Here is a 23,835-nt window from a genome sequence, read left to right as displayed (position 1 = left end):
CTTCATCTGCTTGTTCTCTTAATTGTTCACAGTGATCTCTGGGAGCGTCAAACACACCTTACACATCTAGCCTTAGAGACATTTCATTTGCTGTTCCTTTTGGAATTCTCTTTCATCTCATATGCCCATGGTTAACTCCTTTACTTTCTTTACATCTTTACTCAGATGTTAACCATCATTTTTCTGTGCTTATCTTAACTACAGTTTCAACCCTTGTATTCCAGAACTTCTGTAACTTTTTATTTTGTTTTCTTTAGCACCTGTGACTAACATCATATATTACTTAATATTTGTTTATTGTCTTTGCCCAGTTTGTAAGCTCTGTGACAGCTAAGATTTTTGGTGTTTCGTTCATTACTGTATCCCAAGTACTGACAAATAGTAGGTACTCAAAAAACACCATTGAATGAATGAAAGAATGAATAAAAATCACATATTTTGAAAGCAATAGCAATATAATTTGAAAATAAAATAATTAGAGGAAGCTAAGAAGTAATTGTATTGAAATTAAACTAAGTTCATTTAAAATAAGCAAATGTCTGCAGACATTTAGCTAAGACCACTTGCTCAGAGTCTGATACATCAGTAACTAATTTTTCTTCCATCATAACCTGAAAGTATAGTGGCTAAAGTTGGTGTTTTAGAATAATGTCTCTGTAGAGCCCGTGTACATAGTATATAGGTAAAAAAGAAAACAGAAAGCTTCCTGTCTGGAGTGATTCACTGTGGGCCCAGCATACGTGAAATAGCCTCATTGCTTTGAGAAATCCAGGATAAGTGTAGTATTTTTTTTAACTGTGGAAAAATACACATAACATAAAATTTACCATGTTAATCATTTTTAAATATACATTGTGATACTGATTTCTAGAACTTTGTCATCTTGAAATCTGAAACTAGGCCCATTAACAACACTTCTCCCTCCCCTGTCCTGATAACCATGATTCTACTTTGTTTTTATGAATTTCTTACCTCATGTAAGTAGAATCATAAGGATTTGTCTTTATGACTGGCTTATTTCACTTACCATAATATTTCAAATTTTATCCATGTGACATGTAACCCATGTAGCATGTAACAGGATTTCCTTTTTAAGGTTAAATAGTATTTCACCATATGTATGTTTTTTCATCCATTAATTGGTATTTGGGTTGCTTCCACCTCTTGGCTATTGTGAATAAGTTCTGTAAACATGGGGGTGCAAATATAATTCTGGCTATTTTTAACTTAAAATATTTTATACTTTAATTTTTATTTATAATGTATTTAAGTTATGTGTCAAATGCTCTGTCTCTATTGGAGAAAATTCATTTCATGAATAACTTTATGGTGGTCTGAACCTGTGTATCTTAATGAATTTTTAGCTCCAAGTGCTATATATATTTCAGAAGTTTGCATAGTAGTTTTAAATAGATAAAAAGAATGGGCCTGTAAACTCTGCTGAAAAAAACTCTGTGATTTGTAAATGTTTAGCTCAAAGAAAAGTAAAATGGTATTTGCCTGTTTTCCAAATTCTTTTTATCACTGTCACCACAAACTCATCTTTTTCTACCATACCTAATCCAAACAGCCTTTGATCAAATGTCCACAATGCTGCTAAACATGTTAAAAACGTAATCTGAATACAGTATTAAATAAATGTTATGTACAAAACTGATTAACCAAAACACACACAGTCGTGTTCAATTGTTGTATGAACATAATGTGTCTGTAGAGTCAATTTAACGATTCTTTTTAGTTGACTTCTTCTTCTGCATGGCTTTATGCTTTTTTTTTTTCCTCTTACCACCTTCTTTGAATCCTGCTGAGAACGTAGAGGGATTCCAGTTGCTGGTGACCCAAGATACATCTTGCTCATCATTATCCGCAAAAGTATATTGAGTTACATGTTTGGGGCTATAGGACTTTGGTGAATAATTGTTAAATGACTTTCTTCTCCAACTGCATTCTTCTGCAAAGCCCTCTTCATCTTCCACACCATTTATAAGGAAGGACTTCAACTTGCCATCATCATCAACTTCTTCTATTTCTTGATCGTTCTCAATAATTCTCTGTGTGTTTGTATTTGTATTACCAATCTTATCTGAAGCTGTAACAGATATGTAGTTGCTTATCCCACTCTCATCAAATGCCAGGGAGGAGAATGAATTAAGGCCCTTGTGGTCCAGTGAACCGTATGGTGTATATCCTGTATCATATGAAGAAAATCTCTCAAAAACCGGATATTGACTCGAGGTAGCAAAAAAGGATCTTGTACCTTTGCTTCCACAGGAGCTTCTTGGACTATTTAAAAGGTCCTCAAGTGAGTCTTCAAAGAAATGAAATGAAAATGGGTCCCTTTCACCGAAAATTTCTCTAAAGACATCATCTGCCTTACGGAATGTGAAGCCATAGTCAAAAGAATCGTCAAAGTGACTTCTGCCTCTACCATTTAATCCTTCTTGGCCATATTTATCATAAATGTCCCTTTTTTCATTATTTGATAATACCTCATATGCCTCAGCTACTTCTTTGAATTTTCTCTCAGCTTCTTCTTTATTTTCTGGATTTTTATCAGGGTGCCATTTGAGTGCCACTTTACGATAAGCCTTTTTAATGTCCTCAGGTGAAGCATATCTCTGCACTCCTAGAACTTCGTAGTAATCCACCATATTTTAGCAGATTGTAGGGAAGGGGTGTTCTGGGTCTGAGTAATGAGAACCGTAGTTTCCTCTCAGCTCAAGCTCTCCTGGCAGTGGTGTTAGAAGTAGTGACTGCAAATAGGCACATTTTTACATTGAAGTCAATGTTACTACCATGGATGCTGCTAGGAGACATTAGGATACCGATTATGTGGCAAGCAGAGTTACAAGCTTATGTCAGAGAGGTTTGCATTATGGTGTCATTCTGGGGTTGGGGGTGGGATGAGAACTTCCAAGTAGAGCTAGTCCATAGTCATATCAGACCATCCTGACCCTCTGGACTATTTCTCCTATAGTCTCCTGGAAGTCTCAGACAATGCCTCATAAACTAGAGGGACCTATTGTTGATGACCACAGCGTGCCCCTTGCATAATAGGACCTTTAGGCTACTGAGCCTTAATAACTTATTTCCCAGTTCTTTGTTTTGGTTTTGAAAAATGAAATTGTGAATGAGGTAGAAAAGTATTCAAATAGATGACATTTTTGTTTATTTCAAACAAGAGGCAGTTCAGTAGGAAATAAACTTGATTACAGTATGATAAGGACTGTAGGGAGAAGCACTGGATGCTAACTAAGCAGTCCTGAGAGACACCTAGCCCAGACTTGGGCTGTTTCAGGGAGGGCTTCCTGAAGTAGCATTATAGACAAGCTTTCTGCAAGCCAGTATTGAATGACTTGAGGCGACGGTGTCTATCCACCTCCAAGGTTACTACTTCAAAACATGAAGTTAGAGATTTTGAAAAGTGTACACTTATATATTCAGTATATAATTATTGCATGCCTACTTTGAGACACGGTTTTAACCACTGATGTTAATAGAAGTAAGAAATTCTGATTTTTACGGTTTACATTATGATGTAATATAAATAATAAAAAAGAAAAATAAAATAATGTGAGATAATGTGATATGTGGTCCCCCTCAGAAAAAAAAAAATGATAGCGGGAGTGGGGAAAAGAGCTACATCAGACTGGTTTTCAACTTCCTACAGTATACCAGTCTACATGTATGTATGTATGAATGGCATACATATGATTATATTTGCCTGCTGTTGAAAATAATAACAATAATGGTAATACTGAACATTATTTGAGCACCATCTTTAGGTCAAATACTATACCAAGTGACTTACACACAGTTTCTCATGTTATTGTTAATAGCATTCCAGCAAAATAAATACTTTGTGCCCATAAGAAGCCTGAGGCTCTTAAAGATAAATTTGTCTAAGGCTACGTAGCTTATTAGTGAAGAATCTGATATTTGAATTTGAATCTATCTGATGTGCTAAGAACGTGTGATACAGATAGGAGTTAGAAAATAGAAAATTCTGCTCTCAAGGAATTTATGTAATTGGAAGAAACACTGAAAAACTAATTTCAATAGAGTGTGAGGCTGTAACACAAGGATTTACTTCTCATTATTCCTCCTCCCTTGATGTCTCATCCCTTCTAGCTGCTATGCCATTTTCTCTAATCTTTTTACAATAAAACTCAAAACTATTGTCTCTGGTTGATGATTCTGCTTTCGTCTATCCTATTTTGTTGGCACACTCCAGTCTGGCTTCTACTTTTTTCCTCCCAGTCTTAACTGAGTTATAATTGACATATATGTTTAAGGAGTACAATATAGTGATTTGATAAATGTATACATTGTGAAATGATTACCAAAAGAAGTTTAGTTATCATCCATTAGTTCACATAGTTACAATTTTATTCTTATGATAAGAACCTTTTTTTTTTTCCAAGTAAACTCGGTGCCCAGTGTGGGGCTTGAACTCACAACCCCGAGATCAAGAGTCTCGTGCTCTACTGATTGAGCCAGCCAGGCACCCTGTTTTTCTTGTGAAAAGAACTTTTAAGGTTTTTGTTTTTAGCAATTTTCAAATATGCAGTGAAGAATCGTTAACTATGGTCACTATGTGGTACATGACAGCCCCACAACTTATTATAAGTTTATATTTTTTGACCACCTTTACCCATTTTGGCTTCTGTCTTTCACATTCTGCTAAAACTTCTTGTCCGGGTCTTCAGTGACTTCTGTGTTGCCAAATCCAGTAGTCATCCTTTTGGCCTCCTTGTATTTCGCAGCACTTGACGCGGAGGAGCCCTTCCCTTTGTTAAGACACTTGACTTCCTAAATACCCCAGTGCTCTAGTTTTTCCTCCTTTCTCCTGTGCTTTCCCTTCTTATACTAAAATAGTCACTACATTTGATCTACACAGTCTTGGTAGGTAATATCCAGTCCCAAGGTTTTAGATACTACTAATGTGCTCATGAAATCTTAATTTATACATCTAGCCTGTTATTTTACCCCATGGACTTCAGATTGCCTATTTGTACTTTTTTGGAATATCCAATAAGTATCTCAGTCTTTGTCATTTCATTTAATGGTGCAATCATCCATCCTGTTGTTCAAGCCAAAAAACCTGAGAAACATCTTAATTTCTTTTTTATTCTGCATCTAATCAAAAGGCAGACTGGTTGACTTTTTTTTTTTTTTTTAGATTTTATTTATTCGTTTGTCAGAGAGAGTGAGCACAGGCAGACAGAGAGGCAGGCAGAGGCAGAGGGAGAAGCAGGCTCCCCGCTGAGCAAGGAGCCCGATGTGGGACTCGATCCCAAGACCCTGGGATCATGACCTGAGCCAAAGGCAGCTGCTTAACCAACTGAGCCACCCAGGCGTCCCAGACTGGTTGACTTTTGACCTTCAAAATATATCCCAGTCTAATCACTGGGAAATAAAGTCAAATAACAAATAATCCTTTCCTTCCAAAAGTTTATAATAGACTGGCAAACTAATTAGGAATTATGTGCAGCATCATAGGAATTAATTAATTAGTTAATTAACAGAATTAAGCATGGGAGCATTGAGGAGGGGCAGTTGCATCAGCATCACCAAGGTTGGGGAATTAGAAGGCTTCCTCAAGGAAGTGATGTTTGAGCTCCTAGAAGCAGGTAGAAGCTATTTTAGACAAGAGAACTGTGTTTTCAAAGGTAAATACTGTTACAGTACAGACTAGTTAGCTGTGGTCTTCAAGTGTGGCTGCTGTAATGTTTTTTGAGGATTACTGGCTGCAGGAATGGACAGGGGCCAGATCATGAAGGGTGCTAAGCTAGGGTGTGAAGTGCATTCTGAAAGAAAATTCTAGGTTTGTAGTGCTCGTCTGAGAAGCTGGACAGTTAAAGACAGATCCTGAAGCAAAGGACTACAGGGATCACTGTGGAAATAGTATAGTTATAGAGGATGAATTAAAGAAAGAGCATCCAAGAAAGGCAGATCAATTAGGGGACATAGTCCAGGTGAACCAAAGAGGGTCTATACTAAGGAAATGGCCCTACTTTGAATGGAATTGGATTTTAGAAATAGGACTCAACATACCAGTTTTGCTACCAACTAATTACGTAATTAACATTTGGGCAAAAAACCCTGTTTAGGGACACCTGGGTGGCTCAGTAGGTTAAGCCGCTGCCTTCAGCTCAGGTCATGATCCCAGGGCCCTGGGATCGAGTCCCACATCAGGCTCCTTGCTCGGCAGGGAGCCTGCTTCTCTCTCTGCCTCTGCCTGCCTCTCTGCCTGCTTGTGTGTTCTCTCTCTCTCTCTCTCTCTCTCTGGCAAATAAATACAATCTTTAAAAAAAACAAAAACCCTGTTTACTTAAATGTAGGTAAAAGTGTTGTTTATTTGCATCTGTTAGACTTAAGCTTGCTGTGCTAGGAAGTGGTCCAAAATAGAAGGATTGGGTATTCTGGTATGTCCTCTTAAGGTAAAAAAAGAGAATTCGTTAACTTTTTACATTCGAGCGTTTTGTTGCCAAAACAGTACTATAGACAATGTAGTCCAGTGCTTATGGGCTCTACAAATAGATTGTTCAAATTCTAGTTCTTTCTCAGTAATTTTTCATCTTGGGCAAGTTTCTTAACCTTCATGTGTATCTCTTTTTCCTCATCTTTAAATGATCAGTATCGTAATAGCATCTACCTCAAACATACATGCTACTATTTGTATGAAGAAGGGGATACTAATACACAGATGTGGTTTCAACAAAAAAGTGATAATAGTGGCTGTCTCAAGGAAAGAGTGCAGGGTAACTTGGGGACAAATGTGGGAGGGAAGCTTTTCCCTGTAAATCATTTCTATATCTTTTGAGCTTCGATCCATATGAACATGTTACCCGTTCAAAAATTAGTTTAAAATTTAGGGCGCCTGGGTGGCTCAGTGGGTTGAGCCACTGCCTTCGGCTCGGGTCATGATCTCAGGGTCCTGGGATCGAGTCCCACATCGGGCTCTCTGCTCAGCGGGGAGCCTGCTTCCCTCTCTCTCTCTCTGCCTGCCTCTCTGTCTACTGTGATCTCTCTCTGTCAAATAAATAAAAAAAAATCTTAAAAAAAAAAAAAAACAAAAATTAGTTTAAAATTTAGAGTTGTAGTTATTTCACACAGCTATAAAGGATAGTTAATACATGTAGGGTCCTTAGAATACCTTCTGCAATATAATAAACAGTGAATGTTGGCTGTCATCATGATCATTATTATCAGTGATGCTGGGATTTGGAGGTTTTAAATACACTGGGCCTCTACTGTCTGTTGTAATAAGGAAAAATGGAGCTGTATCCTATATTCTGTGAGCTTTGATTAGGACAAAAGTTGGCTGGGGCGCCTGGGTGGCTCAGTCGGTTAAGTGTCTGCCTTCCGCTCAGGTCCAGATCCCAGGGGCCTGAGATCAAGACCAACGTTGTTGGGCTTCCTGCTCAGTGGGGAAGTCTGTTTCTCCCTCTCCCTTTGCCCCTCCGTGTGCTTGTGCGTGTGTGCATGTGTGCGCACTCACGCGCGCGCTCTCTCTCTAATAAATAAATTCTTTTAAAAAGGTTTGCTTACAGGTGAAGAAAGCCTGGTAGTTATACTAAATTCCTCATTGTATTCCTTTTCTTCAAAATACTCCTTCATAGTCAGTTCACCAACACAGTGTTGTATATGGACAACCCAACCCATTATCATTTCCTCCTTCTGCCTTCTCTCCTTTCAAGAAACACAAACGTCAGGGATCAAATAACTAAAAATAAAAGTAGGCCAAAAGCTACTATGTGTTGAGGAAGGTCTTTTTTTTTAAGAGTTTATTTATTTGACAGGCAGAGATCACAAGTCGGCAAAGAGGCAGGCAGAGAGTGAGAGGGAAGCAGGCTCCCCACTGAGCAGAGAGCCCGATGCAGGGCTCGATCCCAGGACCCTGAGATCATGACCTGAGCTGAAGGCAGAGGCTTTAACCCACTGAGCCACCCAGGCGCCCCAGGAAGGTCATTTCTATAGGTGTTTGCAAGTAACACTGTAGGGAACCTGATGTTTAGTTGAGGCAGGGGTAGGTCTCAGGATCCCTTTATGCTCTTAAAAACTACTGAGCAGGTGTGCTCAGGTGGCTTAGTTGGTGGGGCAACTGCCTTCGGATCCAGTTGTGATACTGGAGTCCTGGGGTAGTGTCCTGCTTCAGGCTCCCTGGTCAGCAGGGGGTCTGCTTCTCCCTCTGACCTTCCCCTTCTCATGCTCTCTCTCTCTCTTTCATTCTCTTTCTCTTGAATAAATAAATAAAATCTTAAAAAAAAAAAAAAAAGACTGAGCACCCTCACATCCCTCCTCCTCCTGAACTAGAGCTTCCCTCAGTGTGGAGATAGAGCATTTCAGTGCAGTGGTTTCCAATGGCAAGTTGTAATCTTAGTAGGTCACGGTATTAGTTTCCTGAGGCTGCCATAACAAATAACCACAAACGTGGTGGCTTAAAATAACAGAATTCTCTCACAGCTCTGGAGGCCAGAGGTCTGAAATCAAGTGTCAGCAGGGCTGTATGCCTTCCAAAGGCTCTAGGAAAGCATCTGTTCTTTACCTCTTCAGCTTCTGGTGGCTGTAGGTGTTCTTTGGCATGTGGCCACATCACTTCAGTCTCTGCCTCCATGGTCCCATGACTTCCTCCTCTTCTGTTTTCTCTTCCGTCTGATCTCTCTCTGCATTTCTCTTACAAGAGCGCTTGTCACTGAATTGAGGGCCTACCCAGGTGATAAAGGATGATCTCCTCATTTCAAGATCCTTAATTACATCTGCAAAGACACCATCTCCAAGTAAATTAACAGGTTCTGGGGATTAAGATGTGAACATACCTTTCAGGGGCAAAACCATTCCAGAAATTGCAGTAATAAAATCATTGTAGCGTACTGAGAAACTTTTTAATGGAGTAGGGCAGGCAAATACAGAAGGAATAGTATTTAGTGAATTTTTTCTTAAAGATTTTATGTACTTATTGGAGTAAGTGGGGGGAGAAGCAGAGAGAGGGGAATAAGCAGACTCCACACTGAGCATAGAGATCGACGCCGGGCTCCACCCCGTGAACCCGAGATCATGACCTGAGCTGAAATCAAGAGTCAGACACTTAGCCAACTGAGCCACCCAGGCATCCCTAGTGAAATTTTTATATATATCATATTTATATGTCTGCCTATACTAGGTTCCATGTAAAATATATTTCTTACTGTGAATCTTGGTTTTAAAAGGTTGAAATCCACTGTCTGCTGTAACTGCATTATTTCACAGGTAAAGAAATAATGCAGAGGAATTATGTAACATCAAGATCACATAAACCATAGAATTAGCACTTTACTATACCATGCTACCTTTAACTCTTTGTCTTAGATTGCCTTTCAGAGTATGTACTTATTTTCTTCATTTGTGTCTATATTTAACTCATCTTTTTCTTTTTTTACTTCTTACTATGAAAATTTCAAACATACAAGTAGAGAGAGTAGTATATAATGGACCCCCATGTACCCGTCACCCAGCTTCAGCAGTTACCAACTCATGGCCAGTCTTCTTTCATCCAAATCCCGTTTCATCCTCTGCCCAATCCATCCCACTTCCATGTTATTTTGAGACAAATCCCAGATGGTATCACTTCATCAGTAAATATTTCAGTTTATAGCTCTAAAAGGTAAGTTTCTTCCTTTTTAACATAACCACAGGGGCGCCTGGGTGGCTCATTCGATTAAGCATCTGCCTTTGGCTCAGGTCATGATCCCAGGGTCCTGGGATTGAGCCCCACATGGGGCTCTCTGCTCATCGGGGAGCCTATTTCTCCCCATCTCTGCTGTTCCCCATGCTTGTGCACGTACTCCCTCTCCCCCTCTCTCTCTCAAATAAATAAATAATTTTTAAAAATAACATAACCACAACACTATTATCATACCTTAAAGAGGTAAACATTACTTCCATAATACCATCAAATATGCAATTATTATCCAAATTTCCAATTTTTTCATAGATGTGGTAAACAGTATGAGTGGATACTTGTTTTACAATTTGTTGCTTGAATCAGGATCCGTATAAGGTTCACATATTATAATTGACTGATAATAATTTTTAAGGTTTTTTTAATCTATAAATTCCTCTTTCCATCTTTTTTTTTTTTAAAGATTTTATTTATTTATTTGACAGATAGAGATCACAAGTAGGCAGAGAGGCCGGCAGAGAGAGAAGGGGAAGCAGGCTCCCTGCCAAGCAGAGAGCCCAATGTGGGGTTCGGTCCTAGGACTCTGGGATCATGACCTGAGCCGAAGGCAGAGGCTTTAACCCACTGAGCCACGCAGATGCCCCTCCATCTTTTTTTTTTTTCCCCAAAGATTTTATTTATTTGTTTGACAGACAAAGATCACAAGTAGGCAGAGGCAGGCGGGGGGGGGGGGGTGGGGGGGGAGAGGAGGAAGCAGGTTCCCTGCTGAGTAGAGAGCCTGATGCGGGGCTCGATCCCAGGATCCTGGGATCAAGACCTAAGGCGAAGGCAGAGGCTTTACCCCACTGAGCCACCCAGGCACCCCCCTCTTTCCATCTCTTACCTTACATAAAATTCATGTGGAAGAAGCAGAATTGTTTGTCCTGTAGTGTTTCCCACATCAGGACTTGGTTGATGCATCCCCATGTTGTCCTCTAGCAAGTTCCTCTGCCCTCTGTGTTTCTGTAAATCACTTGCCTCATCTTTGTTAAGCTTTCAATGTATATAGACTGGGCATATTCCCCAATATGTATTCTGTACATTTTCTAAAGCTAGATGCCAGGAAATACTTGTTTTTCCTTTTTCCCATTTTTCACTATTCTTAACTATATTTTCACACTGCCTAGACACCTTTACCATTTTGTGTTTTTAATCATCCAAGAAGCTATAATTTTTTTCAATAATCCTCTGTAAATTTATTTTTTTTTAAGATTTTATTTATTCATTTGACAGACAGAGATCACAAGTAGGCAGAGAGGCAGGCAGAGACAGAGGAAGGGAAGCAGGCTCTCTGCTGAGCAGACAGCCCAACTCAGGGCTTGATCCCAGGACCCTGAGATCATGACCTGAGCTGAAGGTAGAGGCTTTAACCCACTGAGCCACCCAGGTGCCCCTTTTTTCTTTCTTTTTTTACAGATTTTGGCCTCTGTAAATTTAATTCAGAGTTAACATTTAAGACTCCTAACTTACTAAATGTGTACTCCTCATTCATACCACATAGTCCCTACAAAAACCTTTAACTTGATTGACATCACATCCTCCTGTTTTAGCAATTGTATGTTCATGAGGAGATTGTATAGTAGTTTGTGATGTTGAGATCAACAGAGAACAGGGTGGAGGGATAAGAGCAAAGATTTTGGAGTTCAATAAACCTAGGTTGGGGGCGCCTGGGTGGCTCAGTCAGTTAAGTGTTTGCCTTCCGCCCAGGTCATGATCTCCAGGTCCTGGCATCAAGCCCCGCATAAGGGTCCCTGCTGGGTGGGGAGTCTGCTTCTCCCTCTGCCCCTCCCCCCGCTGGTGTGCTGGCCCACCTGCTCTCTCTTTCTCTCTCAAATAAATAATATCTAAACAAAAAAAACCCAAGTTTGAATTTCAGCCTCCCCAGTAATGTGTAACATGGCACAGATTACTTCTTTTGAGTCCAGTTCCTTATTTGTAAAAAAGCAATGATGATGGCAGTTAAAATCTTAATTCTGTAATTTGGTATACATACAAAGCCTTTAATGGTCTGATCCTTACCTTTATAATCTTTTCATCTTTCTCCAGCAACACTGACCCGAAACTCTCTTTTCCCCCTACACACACACACACACACACACACACACACACACATAGGCCTTCTGTGACTTCTCTTTCATAATCTCATTTATAACACCTTCCAGACCCATTTCTCTTCCAACTGCCTGATTTTTTTTTAAGATTTTATCTTTAGACAAACAATAAGAGACTCTCAATCTCGCAGAACAAACTGAAGGTTGCCGGGCGGAGGAGGGTAGGGAGAGGGTTGGGGGGTTATGGACATTGGGAAAAGTATGTGCTATGAAGTGTGTAAACCTGGCAATTCACAGACCTGTACCCCTGGGGCTAATAATACGTTATATGTTAATAAAAACATTATTAGAAAAAGGTTTTATTTTTAATTATTCTCTACACCCAATATGGGGCTCTTAACTTACAACCCAGAGATCAAGTCACATGCTCTACCAATGGAGCCACCCAGGTGCCCTTCACTTGACTGATTCTTTTTTTTTTTTTTTTAAGATTTTTATTTATTTATTTGACAGAGAGACGGAGATCACAAGTAGACAGAGAGGCAGGCAGAGAGAGAGGGGAAAGCAGGCCCCCCGCCGAGCAGAGAGCCCGGCGTGGGGCTCGATCCCAGGACCCTGAGATCGAGCCCGACGTGGGGCTCGATCCCAGGACCCTGAGATCATGACCTGAGCCAAAGGCAGAGGCTTAACCCACTGAGCCACCCAGGCACCCCTTGACTAATTCTTATTCAGAGTAGGCATCCCCTGCTTCTGCCATCCCACACCAACACCTTTTCTGTGCTTCTCTGTGTTCCCCAGAGCACTGTGTGCTCATCTTTGTCTTTGTACCCATCCCACAACATTGTGTTAGTCTCTTTCCTCTCAGAAAAGCTTGTGAATGACTCCACCATGGTGTTCGCCATGTAGTGTTACAGTGTCATTCTGTCTCACCTCCACTAGACTGTATATTCTTTAAAGACCACAGTCCTCATTCTTACTTTTTTCCTACCATTTGTTCTATCACGTGCTTAAATCTTATTGAATAAATGCTAAAAATAGTGTTTGTCATATACCAGGATTAAGCATTTTTCATACATGATTTAATCTAGCTCTAACATTTCCGAGGTTAAATGAGAGAGCGTGTGTATATTTTCTCATACTTCGCATATTCTAAGTAAAAATGTTAATTCTCTTTTTCTGAATTTTAGGACACAGCTTCATAACTACCTCTGTGAAATACCCCTACCCCTTCCTTGCTTTTGTTTGTTGCCTTTTGTTCCCATAGCCCTTTGTTCATACCATATTCATACTCTGTGTGTATGTATCTCTCTTATACTGCAGTAGACTGAAGTTGCTAAGGGTAAAAATGATCTCATTTCTATATTACTAGGGCCCAACCCAGCCCCTGACTGGCACAGAGGAAGGGCCATATAAATGTTGAAGGAGATCCAACTGATGGAGAGAGATAAATGTATACATATAGTGAGGACTTTCTAGATTATTGTTCCATTTCATTTTATTTTTCCTTCAGGATGCATGTCGTGTTCTCAGCGAAGATACTCCCTCCAGCCCATCCCAGAGAGGAGAATTCCAAACCGATACTTAGGCCAGCCCAGCCCCTTTACACACCCACACCTCCTCAGACCAGGTAAGCCCTTTAAACTGTTAATAACTGTCTCTCTCTTTAGATGCTTCCCTTAGAACTATGCTATCCAATAGAATTTTTTGCAGTGATGTAAATGTTCTAGATCTGTGCTGCCCAGTACAGTATCTGCCAGCCACAAGTGGTTATTGCATACTTACAATGTTGCTAATGTAACTGAAGAACTTAATGCTTTATTTTACCTTTATTTTAATTAATTTTAGACTTAAAAAGGCACATGTGGCTGCTGGTACTATGTTGATGGCACTACCTAGAGTAATAAATACAATAAGCCTTACAATTCAGAATTACCAATGAAAAGTATGTATTTCGGGATATTTTAAAAGAAAAGTTACATTACTTTCTAAGACATAGTTGCTAGATCAAGTGATTAATTCCCTCTGAGCTGCTATGTTAAAGACATTTTAGAAAACATTTTTCTGGGGCACCCAGCTGGCTCAGTCTGTGGAGCATTAGACTTTTGATCTCAGCGTTATGAGTTCGAGCCCCATGTTGGGCATGGAGCCTACTTTAAAAAAAAAAAAAAAAGAAAGAAAACATGTTTTTCTTGAGAGTACTAAGTGGTCATTTCATTTAACAAAAATACTGCTAAGTAGATTACACTACATTTCCACATTTGATTTTCACAGCTTTGAGAAGTGATAACAATGATAAAAAGGCAGTTAAAAGGTGAACTGTGGTGAGTGAAACCATCCCAAAGAGGTAGGTAGGGCAAAACCAAATGCTTTGTAGAAAAAGCAGTCAGATTTTCAAGGGAAATTAATTGTTTCTTCTGCCATGCGAAGTTAAATCTGTATTTGCTATGTAAGTATATAGACTAATAATCTAAATTGCCTTTAGAAATGTTCCTCTTTCGCTATCTGTACTCAGTGAATGATACCAGTGTGTCTCTCAGTGAGGGCTTCCTTTTGCTGATTCTTCCTCAGACTGGAATTTCTGCTGGGAAGTCGGCTGAGACTCAGGAAATGCAGCTCACCACTGAAATACACAAGAAATCAGAGTTTTTCAAAGCTGTAAGGTAAGCTTACTCGCATTCCAGTTAGTATTAATTTAAGTATTTCTCTAACCTATCAACCTACCTGTAGTCTCATTTAAAAAAAAAAAAAAGTAGAATTGACATTGAGTTTTACCAGCTTTGAAAATTACTGATTTCTCGTGGTGAGGTATTTTTACATGGTGAGCTGCATTTTCTAGGCCTTGAAACTAGTAATCATATGGTCAAGATAATGGCCCCTGTATCTAAACTGTTTGCTGTGTATGTTATGTGCATGATAACTGTATAAAAGATGATTGTAAATAAATATACACACATATATTTGTAAATGTATTATGTTCATATCAGCTATGGGAGGAAAAGAGATGTCTGTCGTAATTTTTACTCTTCTGGACGTAGGGTTTTAGACATTGGACTAAGAAGGAATAGAGGTAGATGGAATTTTAAAACAGAATCATCAGTGTTAAACCAGGTATACAGTTTTTGGAGGCAAAAACTATGTAAGTGTCCAAAATATTAATCGCTTGTCTTTCTCTATGTAGACATGGAAGTGTTAAAATGATTGTGGTGTGGAGAAAGAGTAAATTATTGAGAAAAAATAAAAGGCATATAATACATATTTTTAATATTTCTTTCACAGAGGTAGCCAGTCTGTTAGTTTTGAGTATAAAATTATATCATCTCTTACTTGGTTTGCTTCAGAAAGTTTCATGTTTGGCCTATTTTCCCAGTGCTTGTAAGTACTTAAAACTTCTGGAACATATCTCAATCCTTTCTCTAATTATTATACAAGGCCCATATATATTATTAGAAGTGTTAGAGATTACAGGTAAAAATATTTTTTTTTTAAAAATCACTTAAAATTCCACCATTCATAGAAAACCACTATTAGGGTATTGGTGTATGTATCTTTCTGGACTTATTTTTTATATAGAAGTATGTGTGTCTGTGTGTGTGTAGATACATGTGTATACTTTGTATACTGATCAATTATTTCTTAAAAATAAATTCTTAGAAATGAAATTACTGGGTCAGCTCTTTCTGAATTTTAGGGAGCTGTTTCCTTTGGATTTTTCCTGGCCATATCCACCCAAGTTTCCTGAAGCAAAAGTAACCTGGAAAATATTCAGCAAAATGGCTCAGATAAAGGAATTCTGTTCTAGGTGTGCTACTAGTGCTTGAGATGGAAATAAAAAATCAGACTGACTTTCCCAAGGTCTCCTAGTGATTTCTAAAACTTAATTCCTTAAATTATGTATGTGTGAATTTACTTATTTATTTTTGAGTAATCTCTAGGCCCAACATGGGGCTTGAACTTGCAACCCCAAGATCAAGAGTCACATGCTCTACTGCCTGAGCCAGCCAGGCACCTCCAATTTCTTCTTTTTTACATTGCCGTCCCAGTGCTGAGGACTAAGTCTGTAGGGACAGAAAATGTCATTTCATCCTCCTGATCACTAATATGCCCGCCACTTACCACCCAAGCAGGGAAAAAGTGATTCTATGCAGGAAGGTAAGTGGCATTCTGAGCTATATGGTGTTATAAACTGTGTTATAAACTGTGAATCTACTTTTTATAGTATCTGTGCAGATAGATAGTTACATAGTTCCCAGACATTGCCACAGGAGTAACGCTGTCATCAGGAGAACAGCAAGGTGTTCAACTCACATAAGCACTGCAATTTATCAGAGAATAGAAGAAGAATTACTGCCTAATAAAGCATTATTTCCAAGAACCTGTATTTCTAATATTGTTACATTCTTGGGCACAATTAATCTTGCAATATGTGATATAATTTGTAGCTCTTTAAGAAAGGGCTGTTCAGGGGAGCCTGGGTGGCTCAGTGGGTTAAAGCCTCTGCCTTCGGCTCAGGTCATGATCTCAGGGTCCTGGGATCGAGCCCCACATCGGGCTCTCTGCTCAGCAGGGAGCCTGCCTCCCCCTCTCTCTCTGCCTGCCTCTCTGCCTACTTGTGATCTCTGTCTGTCACATAAATAAATAAAATCTTAAAAAAAAAAAAAAAAGGAAGAAAGAAAGGGCTGTTCAGAGAGTTGGGCTTGTCAGAATGACTTGTCCAACATACCCAGAACCACTTGGTTTTCAACTACAATAGTGAATAGATTCATTGGGAAGTATTGAGGATACAGCTGTGTGGCCCACAATTTGAGGGAATACTTTTACCACTTACCTCTTTATCCCTTATCATCAGATATAACAGCTGAGGCTGCACAGTTACTGTCAAGTATAATATTTAAAATGATGGAAAGGTTGATTCTAGACTGGGTGCTAGATAATAATTCCTGAATCTTCTTCCCTTAGAAGAGTCAGAACCAATTAGTTCTCCATCTTTCAGTCATAGTTTGGTTGTAGTTATACCTTGAGCAAGGGGTGTATTTTTTTTTTAAGTTTCGTTAAAATGCTTGACTTCAATATCTAAAAGATCAAGATTTCTTTTGGCGCTGTAAGATTTTTACACTATTTGAAAGATTAAAGTTTATGTCCAAGAAATGACAAATTCCAGGTAGTCTGAATCTGCCTGGACCACTGGTTGAGCTTTTTCAAAGCCATGATCCTGTAGACTTACTGAATCAGAATCTCAAGGGAAGGGCTTATTTTTTTTTTTAAGATTTTATTAATTTATTTGACAGACATAGCAAGAGAGGGAACACAAGCAGGGGAACTGGGAGGGGGAGAAGCAGGCTTCCTGCTGAGCAGGGAGCCTGATCTGGGACTCAATCCCAGGACCCTGGGATCATGATCCAAGCCAAAGGCAGATGCTTAATGGTGAGCCACCCAAGTCCCCCAAGTAATACATTTTCTTTTCTCACTTCCTGTGTATCTGTGGAATTTTTAAAATAATCCCATATTTGTATTAGTTGTGCATATTTTCCTCTTCATTTTCTCAAGTAGATTTTAATTCAGAATAAAGACTGAAGTGGTTTCATGTATAAATTGACAGGCAAATAAACCTGTATATTTAACCTGTATGTATGGGGTTTGTTGATTACTCATTTCAGTTATCATTATATGATAATTAGCTTATAGAAATTCCATAAACTGCCATCTGGTGCAGAATTATGGAGTATTTCTCTGTTTTTTAATGCTAGGAGAAAAAATAATTTGAGATATAATGATTTTCCTGTGTTTTAAATGCTGATACATTAAAAGTAAATAACTTCTATTTCTCTTTAACCTTTGTGTATATTTCCCATTCATACTGAGAAGTTCTCTGAAGTTAGATCAGCAAGAATCTGCTGTAGACAAGAATCAGGAATCTTACAAAGAACTGAATAATAAGCTTCTGAATTGCTTGAGACTCATTCTTATTGTGAGAGAAAGCCAAAGACTTTCAGGGCTTTTATGTAAATAATTACTTTGATAGGGATAGTGACTGTCCATGTAAATTTTACTCTTTCAGTGTCCTCCCTGGCTTTTTTTTCCCCCTTCCCTGGCTTTTGATTACCAGAATGACAACGTCTTTAAGCATAATTCTTTATGGTGATAATAATTGTATCTAATATTTATATAGTGCTTACTGTTCTAAGTATTTTAACTTATTTAATCCTCTTGACAACTTTGAGAAGTAATTGCTATTATTATCTCCATTTGACAAAGGAGAAAACTGAAAACATAAAGCAGTTTGGTAGCTCTCCCCAAGTCATTCAGTAAGTTGTTGAGCCAGGATTCCAACTCACGAAAGTCTGACTGAGTCCACGCTTTACCACAAGATACGAAACAGTTGTGCTGGGCAATACTATCTGGAACTTCTATAAAGTCTTTTTTTGTCATAAGGTTTTTAATAAGAAATTCACCTGAGGGAATTCTTAGTGTAAAAGGTTATTTCAAGTTTAGAGAGTAGTATACTTTTTTTTTTTTAAAGATTTTATTTATCTATTTGACAGACAGAGATCACAAGTAGGCAGAGAGGCAGCCAGACAGAGAGAGGAGGAAGCAGGCTCCCCACGGAGCAGAGAGCCCGATGTGTGGCTCAATCCCAGGATCCCGGGATCATGACCTGAGCTAAAGGCAGAGGTTTTAACCCACTGAGCCACCCAGGCACCCCGAGAGTAGTATACTTTTTTAAATGTGAAATTTATATATCATGAATTGCATAGATCTCAAATTTACATATCATAAAGAGGAATTCAGTGAGTTTTGACAAAGGTAGATGCCAGTATACCTCACACACCTCAGTCAAGATACAGAGAACATTTTCATCACCCCAAAAAGTCTTCTTGCTCCAGTCAGTCCCCACTCCGTCCTTAACCATTGCTCCAGTTTCTGTCTACATGGATTGTTTAGGTTCTTCTTGGAATCATACAGCATGTACTCTTTCTGTCAAGCTTGTTTCGCTCAATATATGCAAATAAAATCTTTTCAGAGTACTTTTTTTTATTGTTTATTTGGTCATTTCATTTTTTCAGAGAGGGTCTGTGTTTTACTTTATAAAGGAAACATTAACTTTTTTTTACCCCTGTTCTCCAGCTAGATAGTGATAGATCAGTTTATAAACTGCTTTCTTGTAGACAATATAAACTACCTAATATTAAAGAATTCATTTTAAGAACTCTGGTTGAAGGTCACACCATGTTAAAATCCTAATCTAGTTATTTTTTAGGAAATAATTAAAATACATACCTAGGTCGTAGCAAAGACTTGCATCTTTCCATCCATATTTAGTCTTTGTAAAACTTTTCTCTTTGGATTTTCTGCTTGGCTGATTAAATATGAAGAACATTTTTCTTACTCTCTTGAGAGGTCCAATCCCAAATGTCCTGGAAGAGCTTTTCCTCTTAGCTGTAGAGTCTCAGTTGATTGTGAGACTTTGCTATTTGCAGAATCCAGATTGTGACATGGAGGCATTTGATTGGTAAAGAAGCTTGTTAGAATAGCCCCTCTATCCTTAATTGATTCCACATAAGATACTTTGTTCTTCCCTGCATTACAATGTCACAAAGTTACAAATAGACATTCTTATTCACATACAGTTTTATTGGAAAAAATTCAGGCCACACTGACCATTAAAATGGTTACTTTTATGATCAAAGACCATAACAACTGCCAGGTTTACCTGTAGGGTTAAGGTTCATTACTTTATCACACCTTTTTTATTTCCTCCTTCAAGTGATAAGAAAAGATGTCTTTTTTCTTGACCAAAGAAAATTTTTTGTCATGACCAAAGAGTTCTTTGTTACTTTGAGATTTTAGAAGTTTGGAAGCATTTAGTTAATGATCACTCCATAGTGTTGATGATTCATAAGCTTAGGAAAATGTAGCCAATGTTTTAAGTGTTTCTCATGTAGTCAGTTGTATGAAATTGGATTTAGGAAGAAGAGGAATATCTTTTTTTTTTTTAAGATTTTATTTATTTGACAGAGAGACAGCCAGAGAGGGAACACAAGCAGGGGGAGTGGGAGAGGGAAAAAAGAGGGAGAAGCTCCTGCAGAGCTGGGAGCACTAGGTGGGGCTCCACCCAGGGGTCAGAAGCTTAACGACTGAGCCACCACGGCGCCTAGGAGAGGACTATCTTGAAGGGAGTAAGAGACAGTTTTCCAATCCTGTTTTGATTTTCAAATAATTGTATCTTTTTTCAGAAGTTACTTTCCAGTATATTTCTATATATGCTTTTTTATTAACGAGAACAGAAGAGAACACATAGATTAAAGTCACTAAAATTGTGAATTTCCTTATTTCTCAAAATTAAATAAAAAGAATTGATTTCTAATTTAGTTTTATTACATGGAGAATAGAGAGAAAGGAGAAGACAAAAAGGAAAGGTTGGATGAGCTACAAATTATAACCAGCCTCTGCTGTTATAAAAGTATTTACTGCTTGGGTGCATTGGGAAATGTCCAGTGTTGGGTAACAGGGAGAGACTTAACATGAATAATTAGCAGAGAGATAAATAGTTAAGCTTTTCCTGGGCTCTGGTACAAAGTTCAGTATTATGCCCACAAGCCCTAGAGGGCTCTTAGCCAGCTCAGTTTGGGGGAGGGGGGAGAAATGCAGTGTGAGCTCTTCCAGAACTGACTCTGTTGGCTTACTTATCTTTTATTTATTACCAACTTCATCAATAAGAGTGTATATTTTTTCCCCTTGTAGATAAATAAAAATTAATATTTTATTAACGGAATGCAAACTGTAGGGTTTGCTGGAGAGACAAATTATACAGAGGTAAAACAACTAGACTGTTCCAAGGCAAAAATCATAAACAACTGAGTTACGAGTACTGAACATGAGTACTAAGAACAATTCAGAGGTCTTTGACCCAGAAATGTCTGTCCTGGGACTATCCCATAGAACTAAAAACATCAGTATGTAGGCATAAAAGTACCAGGAAATAAGTACAAAGATGTTTATTATTACAGTGAAAAGCTGAAAATAGTATACATGCCCACCAGTATAGAAATGGACCAATAAGTTATGATACATCACCCTAAGAAATAGATGGAAACATCAAACAGAATGAATTGAAACTATGCAAGATGACTTGGTGGGAAGGATTTCTGTCAGGTGTCACTGTGGTAGAAAAGCAAGATACAGAAGAATGTAGTATCCCATGTCTATAAAACACGAGTGACCAAAAACCCCTAAATGCAGTATAGGAGTATTGAGAAAAATAGGAAAGGATACATGCTAGATTACCAGTGTGGATGAGGTGTTCATGTGGGTAGGAGGAGGGAAGGGAGGTGACGAATCAAATAGCAAAGGAAAGGGGGGAAAATACTTATTGAGAGAGTTCGGTATGCTGTGATTACATTTATATACAACTATAGGATATATATATAACAAAATGAAACAATTAACTTAAAAAAATAATGCAGAGGGACAAATCAACATGACCGGGGCTCATCAGGAAAGCCTTTTGAATGAGAGGTGTCTAAAAACAAACAGGCACTGAGCCTGAAATCTTGGGAGTGGAATTGCTACAGAGGGAGAAAGATTTTGGAAAAGGGACACATTGTAAACAAGATAATAGGGAATGAACAGATTAGACCTATGGAAGACATAAGAAGGAATTAATTTCAGAATAATTGGAGAAATGATAAGAAAAAAGTTGGCCAAATCACCAAAGACGATATATTATGTGATTTCATTCTATGAAATGTCTACAGTAGACAAATCCATAGAGACAAAATAGATTAGTGGTTGCCAAGGGCTTGGGCAGATTGAGAGGAAAGGGGGAGTGACTATTCATGGGCAGGGATTTACTTTGGGAGTGATGAAATACTTTAAAATTGATTTTTGTAATGTTGTACAATTCTGTGAAAATACCAGAACTATTAAATTGTACATTTAAATGGGTAGATTGTATGCTGTGTAAATAGTATCTCAAGCTTTCTTTAAAAAGTTGACCAGATAAATTGGAATCACCTGGCAGAGAGCATTAAAATCTACTTAAGAGGTGGAATTTGATCTAGTGGACAACAGAGAACCATTGTAGGTTATGTGTATGGAATGGACTGCCCATGTTCTTTTATCCTCTTTTCTCTTTATTTGGGATTTTAATTATGAGAGTATATACTCATTGAAACAAAATTCAAATAATATTAAAAAGCATGTTAAAAAGGGGCACCTGGTGGCTCAGTTAGTTAAGCCTCCAACTCTTGATTTCAGCTCAGGTCATGATCTTAGGGTTGTAAGATCTCTGTGTTGGTCTCTGCACTGGGCCTGGAGCCTGCTTAAATTTTTTTTTTTTTTAAAGACTTTATTTATTTGAGAGAGCGCATACATGCATGAGCAGGGGGAGGGGCAGAGGGAGAGGGAGAAGCAAACTCCTCGCTGAGCAAGGAACCTGATGTACGACTCGATCCTGGGACTCCAGGATCATAACCCAAAGACAGACACTTAACCAACTGAGCCATCTAGACACCCCAGAAATTGGGATTTTTTTCCTAATTCTTTTTTCTCTCTTTTTATTATTTATTTATTATTTATTTTTAAAGATTTTATTTATTTATTTGACAGAGATCACAATTAGGCAGAGAGGCAGACAGAAAGAGAGGGGGAAGCAGGCCCCCCTGTCAAGCAGAGAGCCCGATGCGGGACTCGATCCCAGGACCCTGAGATCATGACCCGAGCCGAAGGCAGAGGCTTTAACCCACTGAGCCACCCAGGCACCCCCTTTCTTTTTATTTTGTTTTTGTTTGTTTAATTAATAATTGGGATCATATTACCCATCTTGTACTGTAACTTTTTCATGTAGCAGTATTTCTTTCCATACTCGGATATGGAAACCAGCTACTACAGGACATAAAAATAGTGGTTCACATCACAAAGTCAATGTAAAGATTAAATGAGTTGATACCTATAAGTAATTGGAATTGTACCAGACACATAAGAAACATTCAGTAAGCATTAGGTGACATTTTACTATTAATATTGCTAAGTGTAGGCTGAGGGATATAGCTTTCATAAGTGTTTTTTTTTTTTTAGTAGTTCTTTTGCTTTGAAACCTCAAGTGAAAGCACGCATAACTTCCATTGCCAAAGGGAAAAACCACCCAGTTACCACTGGGCTAGCAACCAGGCAGTCTGCTGGGTACTAATATTGAGAACTAATATGTTAACATTTCCTAACACAGGTTCCCAGTATGAGTTTTGGGAGTGGGCTTAAGTAAATCAGAGACTCTTGAAATTGTATGTCAAAAATTTGTGTGTGCCTATGTGCAGTTCAGTGAAAAATGAATCTGTAGCTTTTATTTATTAATTTTTAAAGATTATTTATGTGAGAGAGAGCATGCATGCTCCTCAAGCAAGGGGCAGGGTAGAGGGAGAGGGAGAGAAGCAGACTACCTGCTGAGCATGGAGCCCTACCCAAGGCTCTGTCTCATGACCCTGAGATCATGACCTAAGCCAAAATCAAGATCAAAGTCTAACTGACTGAGCCACCCAGGTGCCCCTGAATTCATAGCTTCTAAACGTTCTTTAGGGAATCTTCATTCCTTAAGAACTACATGCTTTATCAAGTTTGCTTCTCATGACAGCCCCAAGAGGTAGATAATACTATTCAAGTTTTTCGAAAATAAAAAGATGGCCCCACTTGGAAAATACAAAAATTTTCCCTCAGGGAAGGAACATCAAGGAGGTTATGTTACCCAGCTCTGTTGTTAATACAAAGTAGAGAGTGAAAAGTCCTATTAGAAGGGTAGTATTTTGCATTGGAAATTCAGAAGGAGAAATTTATTTTAGCTCTTGAGATTGGGGAAAGCTCTTTGACCTTAAACTCTATTATGTTAAAAACTATACATCATTTAACAAATATTTATCAAATGCCCAGTGTATTCCAGGTCTTGTTCTAGGCTCTGGGAATATAACATTAAATAGACAAAAATCTATGTCCTCATAGAGCTTACATTCTTTCAGGAAAGTCATAAACAGGTAATATCATCCTTCTTACCTTTTATGTTGATACTTCAGGTCAACCTTAATTATATGCCTAACA

At 38.4% G+C, this 23,835-nt stretch overlaps 3 protein-coding genes across 3 annotated transcripts in view; 1 reads left to right on the top strand and 2 right to left on the bottom strand.

Moving 5' to 3' along the window:
- ST13 (ST13 Hsp70 interacting protein) overlaps nucleotides 1–19,076 on the bottom strand; it is a 56,359-nt gene extending 37,283 nt beyond the window's left edge. Inside the window, exon 1 of the mRNA XM_080811265.1 lies at nucleotides 19,030–19,076. Within this exon, the coding sequence (XP_080667391.1) occupies nucleotides 19,030–19,061 (32 nt within the window). The 5' untranslated portion in view covers nucleotides 19,062–19,076. The remainder of the gene's footprint in view (nucleotides 1–19,029) is intronic.
- XPNPEP3 (X-prolyl aminopeptidase 3) overlaps nucleotides 1–23,835 on the top strand; it is a 77,230-nt gene that overhangs the window by 4,579 nt on the left and 48,816 nt on the right. Inside the window, exon 2 of the mRNA XM_080811262.1 lies at nucleotides 13,265–13,381. Within this exon, the coding sequence (XP_080667388.1) occupies nucleotides 13,265–13,381 (117 nt within the window). The remainder of the gene's footprint in view (nucleotides 1–13,264; nucleotides 13,382–23,835) is intronic.
- On the bottom strand, nucleotides 1,388–3,598 carry DNAJB7 (DnaJ heat shock protein family (Hsp40) member B7). Its single transcript, XM_080811268.1, has one exon. It carries the CDS (start codon nucleotides 2,649–2,651, stop codon nucleotides 1,722–1,724), a length of 930 nt encoding a protein of 309 aa, XP_080667394.1. The 5' UTR covers nucleotides 2,652–3,598; the 3' UTR covers nucleotides 1,388–1,721.

This window comes from Martes martes, assembly GCF_963455335.1.
Source record: "Martes martes genome assembly, chromosome: 8".
Classification (NCBI taxonomy): Eukaryota; Metazoa; Chordata; class Mammalia; order Carnivora; family Mustelidae; genus Martes; species Martes martes.
Note: the sequence above shows the minus strand (reverse complement) of the source record. Positions and strands in the feature narration are given on the sequence as shown.

Excerpts from the sequence above, each read along its gene's own strand:
- DNAJB7 (XM_080811268.1), bottom strand. The coding sequence starts at position 2,651 with ATGGTGGATTACTACGAAGTTCTAGGAGTGCAGAGATATGCTTCACCT.